The sequence below is a fragment of the Euprymna scolopes genome, chromosome 15 (genome assembly GCF_053919585.1).
Source record: "Euprymna scolopes isolate OS-2025 chromosome 15, ASM5391958v1, whole genome shotgun sequence".
Classification (NCBI taxonomy): Eukaryota; Metazoa; Mollusca; class Cephalopoda; order Sepiida; family Sepiolidae; genus Euprymna; species Euprymna scolopes.
The window spans coordinates 112360313-112372913 of NC_136496.1; the positions used below are offsets into that span (position 1 = coordinate 112360313).

The following is a 12601-nucleotide window of genomic DNA, read 5'->3' on the forward strand; positions in this document are numbered from 1 at the left end:
CCATTCTATGGAGGCCAGGCGTGAACGCAGACCCCACAATTTTATTATACCATCCCTATTTAAGTTAAAACATACTTATCAAAGTATTATTATGTACATCTATATCAAAAACACTTGTAAACGTTTTTTTTTTTAATTTTTAAATTTTTTATTTCCATACTTTGTGGACCAGGTGCGTACGCAGACCCCACAATTTTAATGAATCATCATTATGTCAGATCAAAGATACCCATTCCTGCGTCTCGATACATCTTCTATCATTATATATGATCAGTTTTCTATAATAGTCAACCATATAGAAACCTATTCGTGACCAGACACACGCACACACAGACGTTCAGCTTTATATATATATATATATAGTGATGAGACGATTCCAATATCCACCCACCCCCTCAAATTTTGATACAATTACAGATTCCTACTAAATTCCCAACCCCGATTCTTTATAAATCTCAATATTTAACTATAAAATTGTTACTTTTTCCCAATTACCGTAAGAACACATGTTAAATGTGCATATATTTTCTCAAACATAAAAACATAAATTTTAGCTTTACTGGTAGGTTAAAATGAAGAAATATTATTATTTCATTATTACTACCAGTAGTTTAAGATAATGTTTTAAACAAACTTTTTGTTTCTTTTTATCTTTCCAGTTTGAGACGTTTTCTTGCTTTTTTTCTAAACTTCACCTATTGAGGTATTACTCTATATGAATTTTAGCAGACACTGACAAAGCAGAGGATATACTCATAGTTTTTGTATCAATTGACATGGGGGAGGGGGGATAACTATTGATATTTTAACTATTACTTTCCAATTTTTCTTAGTAACAGTAAAATAAGAATAAGCAGAGAAACGTCTTTGATTTTAAATTATATATATATGAGAGAGAGAGGGAGGGATGAGTAAAGATAAAAACAGACCAGTTTTTACAACCAGTCTCATAATGAGGCATCAGGTGAGTCACGACTGAAATCCTCAGAACGAGGTGCAAATCAAAAACAACAAAATGGCGCCATGTTGAAACCAAAGCGTATGTAACAAAATGAAACGGTTATGGTTAAGATCGTCTGTTCTGTCTTCCAGTTTCTGCTGTTTATTTGGCTGGATAATTAGTCCTAGTTAAGCAGACAAGAAAACCATTTTTTTACACGAAGAAATAGCAGAGGCTTTCATGTTATCTGAGAGGAAGATAATCATTAGAAGGGACCATATCTTGCTTGCCTGTAGTGTCGTCTGCAGAGCAGAAACAGGAAGTCGAAAAGGAGCGAACAATTTTGATTATAACCGATGAAGCATATATTACAGCTTAATCTCAGTTGAAAAGTTGACTGAAAACTGAACGGAGCTTAGTTGTAAATACAAAATATATGTACATATGTAATAAACATGGAAACGAGGAACAAAGCAAAAGACTGATAGAAACAAAGCGAATTTAAGATAACGTGATGATTTTACCCATGACAAGTCTTATCAAGAATACATGATTAACAGATTACAATATTGAAAAATTATCTATAACATATTGTGACCAAACAATATTTTTTTTTAAATTTAATTCCTATTTCAGTCATGTAAATTCTTTCAACTCGAAAACAAAATACAAACTCGAGTTGGATTATTTTGTGTTCCTTCTCTGACAACGAAACATTCGCTTTTTTTTTTTTTTTTTGCCTAATCAACAACAGTCCTTTTCTTCTTTCGCTCTCTAACCAACAATAAAATCGCAGGCAAACGAGGCAACGTCCAAAAACAAAACACTCACGTTGACCAAAAAATCTTTTCATACTGTCACATCGGACTCCCAACAGCGCCTACATTTGTATACTTGTATTATTCTTGTATCAAAAGGATTCCAGGACTGTGTGCCAGTACTTCTCTACAGCAAGCACATGCCAACCATGACAGTTTATTTGCTGTGCCTCTTCACACCACAAATATTTATATATATATATATATATATATATATATATATAGTGGTGAATTGGTAAGAGTAAGAATCCAAAATGCATGATAGCAGGACAAGCAAGAAAGTTATTAAGATTAAAAAGAAATGTGTTGGTAGTGGGTAGCAGTGGGTGCTTTCGTGTGAAGAAAGCGTTGGCCAGAGGATATTGCAGTCTGTTACTTATCTTATATTTTTGATAAGGCCTGTTCTTTTGCATGATTCCTTATTTCTATATTTATCACTGATACATTCTGTCAGATTATTATCTTTTGAATATAGCTCACACATATGTACATAATATCTTTGTATTTTACGCATAAAAAAGAAATAAAAGTATACCTTAGTCGCAGCTTCAACATTTGCTCCTCTTCTAAGCAGTTCTGTGACAATATTGAGGTGTCCTTCCTTGGAAGCGAGATGTAGAGCATTGAGGCCATTCTGAAAGAGAAAAATAAATACAATAGTATTAAAAACATTAACTTGTATTTAATTAATACAATAGGAATAACCAATAACAAGGAAACAAAAGAATTTCATTTTCAAAAAAAAATATTAAGATGTATCTATAGAAGTGACATGTATATTTCAGCGTATAAGATGACCCTTAAAGTTAAAAAATCATCTTAAAAACCAATATCTCATAAGATACCGGGTGTTGAAATCTCTAGCCTAGGCTAAATAAACATGGTTTCATGATTTAGCAGCCGTCTTATACACCCGATATATGATAAATTTATTAAAATTTGCTCCAATTTTGTAACTTGTCTTATCTGACAGTCACCTTATACGCCAACATATACAGTATTTAAATCCTATATATTAATTGATCAACTGCGTGTGCAAAAACATACAAGCCACGCCTCCAAAACAAACTTTATGAAAGCAATTATATTTTTGTTTAAAATGATGCTCCCAGTGAGATATTGATAAGAATGTGAAAATAATGGTTATGTGACATGCTTACAGTTATGTCCACATGCTCCAAACCATTCTGAACAATTGAAATGATTTTTATAACTCATTGATCTGGCTGGCAAGCGTAAAAAGATTACAATTTCAACATTCCTGACATAGAGGGATAAGAGATAAGCCATCAAATTATTATGTTTTACTCTCCCCCTTACTCCATGACAAGAGGAGAGCAAATAAATATTCTTAATTCACACACTAACGAAGACAATACACTGTCACGCGAATGCATACTATCACACACATGCAAAAACAAATAGATATACACACTTAAAACACAAGAACATTTAACTGTTCTAACGAACAATTTAATCATATAAAAATAGGCGTAACTTTGTACACAATTGAATGCTGTGTTCATTAATAATGTTCTTTCAATCATTTTTATCCATTTTTAACATTTATAAAATTTGCATTTTTCAGCATGGGTCAAGCTATATTTGAACGATGTGACCATCGTCTATGCCCTATCCAATCAAGGATCCATATTATATGTCCATTTGATGTAATACTATTTTAAACATAAGTATAGCTACCAAAGCAGAATAGAATCAAATCTTCTGGCAGAGATACTTGGACACTTCTAAAAAGTGTGGCAAACCAATAAAAAATGCCGTTTCAAACTTGAGCCTAACCAGTTGACCGACTAACAAAACATCTCATAGAAAATGTTTGATTACAATAAAACTATGTGAATATAAAACGAAAGTTGAAGATAACCATTTGTCAATCATCAAAAACACATTTCAAAAATATGGTATGAAATCATGGTTATAAAAAGTTATGCATTATACATTTCAATGAAATCCTTACAAACACGGTTTATATTATGTGTCAACAAATAATGCAAGTTTCATCTATTTTAATATGAATATTAAAAATCAATTTATACTAGGAAGGGAGGGGGCTTTGCCCGGTTGTAAATAAATATATTTTAATTCATCCATATTTCATATATATTATTATAGAGTTGTGATTTCAAAGCTAAAAAAAAAGTATTTAGGTGCCATCATCTAGAATCAAAACCGAAAGCAAAAGTGTAGCATTCAAAGCTGGTGACGTTATCACTGTACCAACGTGACACGCATATGAACTGATTAAAAACAAATTCAAATGAATGTACAAAATGTATAACGATTTTTTTTTTCAATTTGGACTCTTTTTTGACTATTTGGGTGCTATCAGCTAAAATTGATATCTAAAGCAAAACTGTAGTATTCAAAGCTGGTGACGTTACCACTGTATCAATGTGACACGCATATGAACTGATTAAAAATAAATCAAGATGAATGTGCAAAATGTATAAGGACCTTTCAATTTTTACCCTATTTGGCCCCCTAAAAACTATTTTAATCGGTTAAAGACCCATAAAAAAAAAACGGTCCATAAAAAACAGTCCATAAAAACTCCAATCATTTGAGGCCCCTAGCGTCGCTCTGTGATTTAAGATCGGAAGAGATAGAATTTGAAAATATGGAGAAAGACAGACATATAGCTATTTATTTATTAGATTATTTGGATTACTGTTCTCATTCCGACTGTTATTCTCACATTTCAGCCAATGTAACCTCTGACCATTTTCAGGTGTTTCTTGTTGAATTCGAAAATCTTTCTATCGAACATGCAAATCTGTATGAAATTTCGGATGGACCTTTTTATTTAAGCAATGGAGGTAGCAGAAACCTGTGGCATAATAGATAAAGTACTAAGTAAAATTCAGTTCTAAGTTACACTCTTTTGGAGACTGAAGGTTCAATCCTCGGTGGGAGTTGCACTCAAAAATACAATTGCAAATTACTTAGAATTTTACCTGGTCATAGTTGATGGAATAAGAACATGCTATTTCCGTGGATTAAAGAATTTTGTTGGAAATTTCGTGCAAATTCCAGTTTGATAAAATATCCCTAAAGAAGGTTGGAGGTTAGATTGTCTAAAACTTGTGAAAATAATATTTAATATAAGAACCTGTTGCAATTCTAATATTCCAGCTTTTATAATAGTTTTTAACTGGGGGTACTTTCTGGCAGTTGCAGCCTCATAAAAAGGAATGCTTGAATATTCTCTTATGACAAATGTTTTAACAGAAAACAAGGAAAAAATGTTTCGATCACACATTTCTATTTCTGCCACTTCTTTTTTTTTCTTTTTAAATCTACATAGGTCAATGTTTGTGATTTTTTTTTACTTGGGATGTCACCACTTATCAAGGCCCAGAGGCCACTCTAAGATAAGTGTTAATGAGTGTCAGGTAGACTTTGAGAGAGCACTTTTTTTTTTTTTTTTTTTTTTTTTTTTTACTTGAGAGTAGGAGGCATTACTTATAAAGGTTCAGAGGCAACTTTAGGATCATCTATAATAGAAATCTCACCTGTCTGTTTAAATGTATTTATGTATGTTTGAATGTCTGCCTAAAACTTTTGACATAGGCGACGGATTTTCACAAGATTTGTATCGTTTTGAAGCTCGACCCTTCAGAGGCCAAATATCGAAAATTTTGCTAAAAATATTAATTCCTTCACCCTCAACTGGGCACTTTTCTACAAGGTGGAGTCGCTTTTTTTTTTGAAAGCCATTCCCTCTTTTCGATTGACTAGCCTTAATTTAAACCTTCACCACTTTCGGTTTGGTGATAGACATAATGGCAAAGACGTCACATTGTTTTTTCATATTCCTTTCCTCCTTTGTGGTACAGCTTCGTGCCTGCCTGCCTACTACCACTCATTTTTAAAAAATTTTTATTTTGCTCAACACACACCTCCAAATACCCGGGCAACGCCAGGCACCCAGGCTAGTAGTTAATAAGTGTTAGATAAATGGTGAAACAAGGAAAAAAACAAAAATAGGAAACTTTATTTTTAGAAAAACCCTCGTTTGACAAAGCACACTCCAGACGCCTATGCACAGCCATCGTTCATTGCTGGCAAAAGTGCATTGAGAATGATGGTGACTATATAGAAAAATAAATTCTGGAGCACAAAAAGTAGTTTGTTTTAATGGCACCACTCCCGTAGTTCTTCAACATTTTGAGTTTAAAAAAATAGGAGGCTTTACTTTTGGAATGACCCTTGTAAAACAGATTCTAAACTGAATATGATGAAGATTCATGTACAGTTAGATTACTCTTTTCACAAATTCTTTGCTGTTACTTTTGAAAGAAATTACATGATTGTTTCCAACAACATTTGAAGCAAGGAGACTTGAAATAAAACTAAGGAGGCATCCAGACTGTTGCTAAAAACATCTTCCGAGGGAGATAGAGGATCAGAGGTAAGTAACACCAAATATGCTTCTACATTTTTTTTTTTTTTCAGGTATTTTTTATATACCTGGGTAAGAAATAGCTAATCTTCAAGGAGGAGGGGGTTGGGCAATTTCTTTCTGTAGGCAACAATTCAGAACGTATCAGGTTCTAATAAGCTAAAAATAGGATGATCTAAGAAGCACCCCTCCCTCTCCCCTAGTTTCTGTCGCTTTTTTATCCTACAGATCACCAGGAGGAGTTATATAATGCCATCCTTTTGCTCAAGGCAACTCAAATATCTGCAATCGTAATCTGTTATAAACACTACTTATCTTTTGGGCCCAACTTGCTTATATTACTTAGCGCTAAACATAACATTAATTGCGAATATACAAATAAATAGATGCATATCTGAGTATGAGAGTGATCATCTGAGAAACGAAAATCATATTTAAATTTATATAGATATCAGATAATAGTTTTATAAACATTTTAAAATCAATGAATATTTTAACATTCAAATATACACAGTGTAAATAAAGTATCTTTCTTTTTTGGTTAAAGTTTTTTTTTTTTTAAGAACACTCCTTTGTCCTTGTCATGGGCATCATTCTGTGTGGGTTGAGAGGAAGATTTTTCTCATTTTTTTTCTCAATATGGTCAAATTTAGAAAGCTCCTTATAAGCAAGACTAGTTAAAAAAAAAAAAAAAAAGAAAAAGAAAAAAACTTATGTGAAGATCAAATACTTTGAACTGACTAGATTTCACACCCATACATTTAAAAAAAAAAAAAAAAAATGTAAAGATCATATAACTTTGAACTGGCCAGATTTCACACCCATATATTAAAAAAACTATTATGTGAAAATCAAACACTTTGAACTGACTAGATTTCACACCCATAAATTTAGCTTGAACTGATCAACGATTAGTAGATCTAAAAGAATAACATAAGGTTTGACTCAAATTTAAAGTTGGCGAGTGTTCACCTCATTCACTACATAATAAAAACTAATGTGGATTTATTTGTATATAAATGAGATTATCCTAAAGATTAATCGATTACGTTAGTATCGTCATGCGAAATCTTTCATCTTCATAGATAAACTGTTGCAGAAGCATAGATGTCCTAAATCGCAGGAAGGTTGGCCAGCCAAGGAAGAATTGGAAGCAAGTGATTAGACAAGACCTCACAGTGTGGAATTTGGAGACAGCTGACCTGCTGAACTGTGAGAACTGGAGAGTGAGTTTCAATAATATTAGAAAACGTCTGTTCCCTGTACAAGAAAAAAGTTATGTTAATAGAACATAAAACAAAAATATTTAAATCTGTTCCATTGGAAGTTTTTAATTCGACCGTGTTTGGATTTTACCATTCCTGGATTTTTTACCCTTCACCGGACTATCCATTCATGTGAAATCTTTTTATCATTTTTTCTTTTACCTCCTATTCCCCTTACCTCACCCTTTTTTTTTTAACCAAGTAAGATCTGTGACTTACTTGTGGTTTCATTAAATACTTTTACATGCAAAATCCGATCCCGCATTTTGCTAGTTCCTGCCCTCTGATGAGAAGGAGAGTATTTCGTCGAAACTCCGCGGATTAAGGACTATCTACTTATCTTGTGCTTCCTTTTTAAAATTAAATATGTTTTTAACTCTTTTTCAAGATGTTTTTTTAACATGTTTTATTAATCATTTGTTCATATTATAAGCTCTATTTCCTTTTCGGTTTTATTGAGCTTTTACATCTGGTTGAGATTACTTGTAAATATTAACTCTTTAATATTTATAATATATTTTAAGTTTATTTTTTTGATTACCTTGGTAAACTTATTTTAATTTCTAAATATATATATATATATATATATATATATATATATATATATATATATATATATATATATGCGCGCTAGCAAGAAGTGTGTGTATGAAAGAGAAAGAAAAGGAGAAAGAAAAGAAAGAAAAACAGGAAAAAAGGAGAAAAAGAAACAAAGAAAAAGTGAAACAGACAAAGAAAAAGAGAAAAGGAAACAAAAAGAGAAAACCAAAGAAAAAGGAGAAAAGAGAAAAGAAAAAGAGAAAGAAATAAGAAATATAAAGAGATGCATAGAGATGAAGAGAGATAAAAAGGAAAAAGAAAGACAAAAAATAGGACGAGGGGAGAGAGGCCATTGTTATATTATCGTACGTAATATGTTCTTGCTTTTGAAAAACAAAATATAACAAAATTTGCCATAATACAAAAATTAGATTTTGCTTAGATATTTGACATCAACTGATGAAAAAGGTTAATCAATTATTTTGGAAAAAAAAAATCTTTATATTAAAAAAATAAAAATTTGAAAATAGCATAGCATTCAAAGGAGAGAGTAAAATTGATTAACCTCCTCCTCCTCCTCCTCCTCCTCCTCGTTCACTCAGCCAGAAAATGTTGCCAAACAAGAACACTGAATCACCGACATCTGAGAGAGCAATAATCAATATTTCCTCAATCATGAGACCTTGCATTCCATACAACGCAAAAGCGCTCTAAATAATTTCTAAAAAAAAATAAAAATAAATAAATAACAACCGGTCGATTTTATCAAACAGCAATTGAAAAAAATAAAATAAAAATTTCAATATTTCTGTATTTTATCTCTAAAAATCATTTTCATGTGCCCATATGTGAAGATTATGATTTTACTTATAGAATGTATCAAAAGGTATTTTCGCTTTTTTTTTTTTTTTTTTTTTTTTACATCAAAGCTTATTCTATGAAAGGTATCTTTGACTCTCCAAAATAATTCTTCTCTCGTTGATTGTTTGCAAAAAATAGGAAGAAAATTCCCAAGTCTAGCAGTTTGAGGGAAGAAACTATTAAAATAGAAAGTTTTCCGGCATCTAGGGAAATCTATTGCTATTATCACAGCGTTGGCTCTCCAGTCTTCTTCAGGTGTGTTTAATCATGATCAGGTTATTTTTTTTGATATACATATACTCTAGAGTCATCACTTATCAAGGCCCTGAGGCCACTCAAGGATAACGGTTAATGAGTTTCAGGTGAAATAACACTGTGATGATCGGTGATGATAAAAATTGGACAGGAGTTAACTTTTTTTAGAGGACGGCTCATCAAGAATTTGTTTATGTTGGACTTGAAAATGGCCATATTAAGCAGCTCTGCAGCACAGTGTCTCAGACTAGCAGTTCTGGAAAGAAAGCTTTGCCATTAAAATTTTTGTTTAGTTTTAGTCACAGATAGAGAGCAAGAAAAATTGCTGAAAGTGACTGCAACCAGGTAGATGTTTGCCGTGAATTCCTTATGAGGAGAAGGATATTAGAACGAAACCTAGTCCAGCATCTGCCATAAAAATAACGATACAGCAGAGATAGGCTTGCAACGTCACTTCTGTGAGAAAAAGGTAGCAGAGAGAAGATTAGATTTTGAAGTTGGTCCTGTATCCTATCCAGGCAGAAAAAGAGTGCTTTGAACAGCTCCTCCTCAGATATGCCAATAGTACTGGAGTCGGAAGGAGTAAAATCCGACTTTGACTCCTAATATTCCAAATTCCTTATTTTAAAAATCTTAATCTTCAGACTTAAATTTTAAAAATCTGATTCAGACTTTTCACATTCTTATGAATCAGATTCCTTCTAAAACATCCACCTCTGCAACCCATATTATAACTAGTCATTTCATGGAAATTTCAAACTGAACCATTTATTTAATTCAATGTGATAGATTTTTTTTTTAATTCTATATTCCATGTTTAAAGATCTCCTATAAATAAACTTCTAAAGTTCCTTTAACAGGGATTAAACTCAAATCCCTCAAGAGAATTCACTCTAGAATATCTTCATCCATTTACTCAGTTTAAAGGATTCGGTTCAAAATTAGTGGAAAGTTACAGACTATGACGAAAGGCACCTGAAGAAGGCCAAAGAATACAGTGGCCAAAACATTGCAAAAATGTCAGCAATAAATATGAAGAAAACAGTCTGAAACATGTAAATAACAATACCTAAAATCAAATGGAACTACCATGAACAGAGTTTCTTTCCAAGAACTTCCCACCTGTGCAATATGTTACCATGGGACTGATTTCCTACAGACTACAACAGTCGTCTTCAAGTCAAATGTCAAGTATGTGCTGAATCGTCCTCTAAATCAATCATTTCATAGTACCATTCCAACAGCCAACTGACAATCTCATTAATCTTTATCCTCAAGTGGCTTCCACTTTGACAAGTGGTGAACCATTAATATTAAAAAAAAAATTAAAGAAATACTGTCAAAGATTCATCTTTTATACCTGAAAGGTATTTCTATCTCTAAGTAAAACGATGTCCATAAACATACGTGTATTCCAGATTAACATTAAAAAAATTAACTATATAAACGAGCTAACAGACAATATTAAAAATTAATCAAATATTTTTGGAAATCCCTTTTTTTCACCCCTTTATTAAACCATGGTCATAAAACAGCAACACACAGAGGCTACTAAACTAATTAGGGAATGCATAAAACTTAGGAACATCACGATAGTTAGACAATACAGAACTCCGAAAATGTGACACTGATACTACATTTTCATTAAGACGGTTCTGAGGCAGTATGTTCAGGACTGCAGAATACAATTTGAAAGGAGATTGCCAGTACATCTGAGCAAACACTAGTATGATTATGCAGAGGGTCTAATGTGAATGTATATCGTAGGTTCGGTCTGTTCAGCTGCGGTATTTAAGCATTGCGGTTTGACAAGAACCATGAAATAATCTGTAGGCAACAGAAGCAACTGTTACATTCCTATTCAATAAATTATGCAATAAATATTTAAATACACAAATAAATTCATAAAAACGGGGAAAAGGAGCACTTTTGAAGGGGGGGGGGTAAATAATTTATAAAAGGTTAAAGTAAATTGCTTGCGCATTGTTTAATGTGTATACAAATGAAATTTAGGTTTATAGAAGGCAGAACAACGCGGAAATGCAATGGATAGACTTGCACTGAAGCAACTTAAGGTATAATAATGTAACCAGCCATGCAGTTTCACTTTATTGAATCAATGTGTGTGTGTATGTGTGTGTACATGTAAAGTTATATATAACATTCTACATGTAATATGTTCTTATGTACTTGTGCCAGGTGGCATATCGATGACGCTATATATTTCGGGAAGCCATCCCTTCATCAGGCCTGCGTTACATCTCTGCATTGTTCTACCTTCTATAAACCTTAATTTTCTAAATATAATTTATTTACTTTTTGCCTGATGTTCTAATTTCGCGTTATAATCTTAAATGCTCGCCTAGACCCATGGCGCAATGGATAAAATGCTAAGTTAAATTCAGCTCTAAGTGGCTATCTTCTGAAGATTGAAGGGTTAATAATCACTACAGATGATATTCACATTAAAATAAAAATTTTATAACATTTCTACTCAATCATAGCTGATGGAACAAGAACAATCTACCCAGGTGGATTAAATAAAGGCTCCAGTTTGAAATTCTATACAGATGGACAAGATGGATCTAAAGAAGATTAGAGATTGAAATGGTGCAAACATAACATCCAAGTCAAGAACAGTAGTTCGAATAATTCAAATAATACAAACTAATCCCAAAGTGTTGACGATTGTACTCTCTGGTTTAAGTCTTGTGTCTATCATTATCTATAATCATTATTTTTATTCTGTTATTGAATCCATGGGTGTAGATTTTTCTCGTTCTTAGATGCTTATGGTGACATATCTCATACTTGAAGAATAGTTGCCCTGGTTATATTTGTCTTGCAACTCAACCAGAAAAAAATACAGACTACCCAACCCAAGGATTGAACTCATGACAACCAGCTAAATTCAATCACTTTGGATAAATAACTTTTAACACATAACATTAAACTAGGTGTTCAAAAGCTAAAGAAATTAAGGTGAAAACAACTGCGGTTCAAGATTCCTAATGGTAAACACCTGAGAAAACCCAGAGATTATCACAATGGTTAACATGCTGCAACTATAATAACTAGGGCTAGGACAACAGCATATTCTTTTCATTGTTTTGACTCTAGAGTGTGTATCCGTTGATATATGTTTTTATATAGAGTGATGTGGTTCTTGGTTGATTAAACTCGATAGTCAAAACAATGAAAAGAATATGCTGTTGTCATAGCCCAAGTAATAACCAAAAGAAAATGAGGACAATATCTGTTCATGTAGGCTCTCATACGAGCAGACTACCTTACTATTTCAGTGATAGTTGGTGAAGCTCAAATTTCTATTGCACAAATCTTGTAGCCTCTTGACAACTAAGGCATCATCAATATTCTGTTATTGGAATTTGCAGACTTTTACTGTATAACTACATTAAATATAACTTGAAAGAATGCATGACTTCTGTTAGAGTAGGTGTCCTAACAGGGCTTGAAGAACATGTCTAGCCTACTATTT

The 12601-nt window shown here is 32.5% G+C and overlaps 1 protein-coding gene across 50 annotated transcripts in view; it reads right to left on the reverse strand.

The window, feature by feature from the left end:
* LOC145294072 (uncharacterized) overlaps positions 1-12601 on the reverse strand; it is a 616260-nt gene that overhangs the window by 401926 nt on the left and 201733 nt on the right. For all 50 annotated transcript variants that reach the window (XM_080141108.1, XM_080141084.1, XM_080141083.1 and 47 more), the window contains exon 3: positions 2294-2392. In XM_080141108.1, the coding sequence (XP_079997234.1) occupies positions 2294-2392 (99 nt within the window). The remainder of the gene's footprint in view (positions 1-2293; positions 2393-12601) is intronic.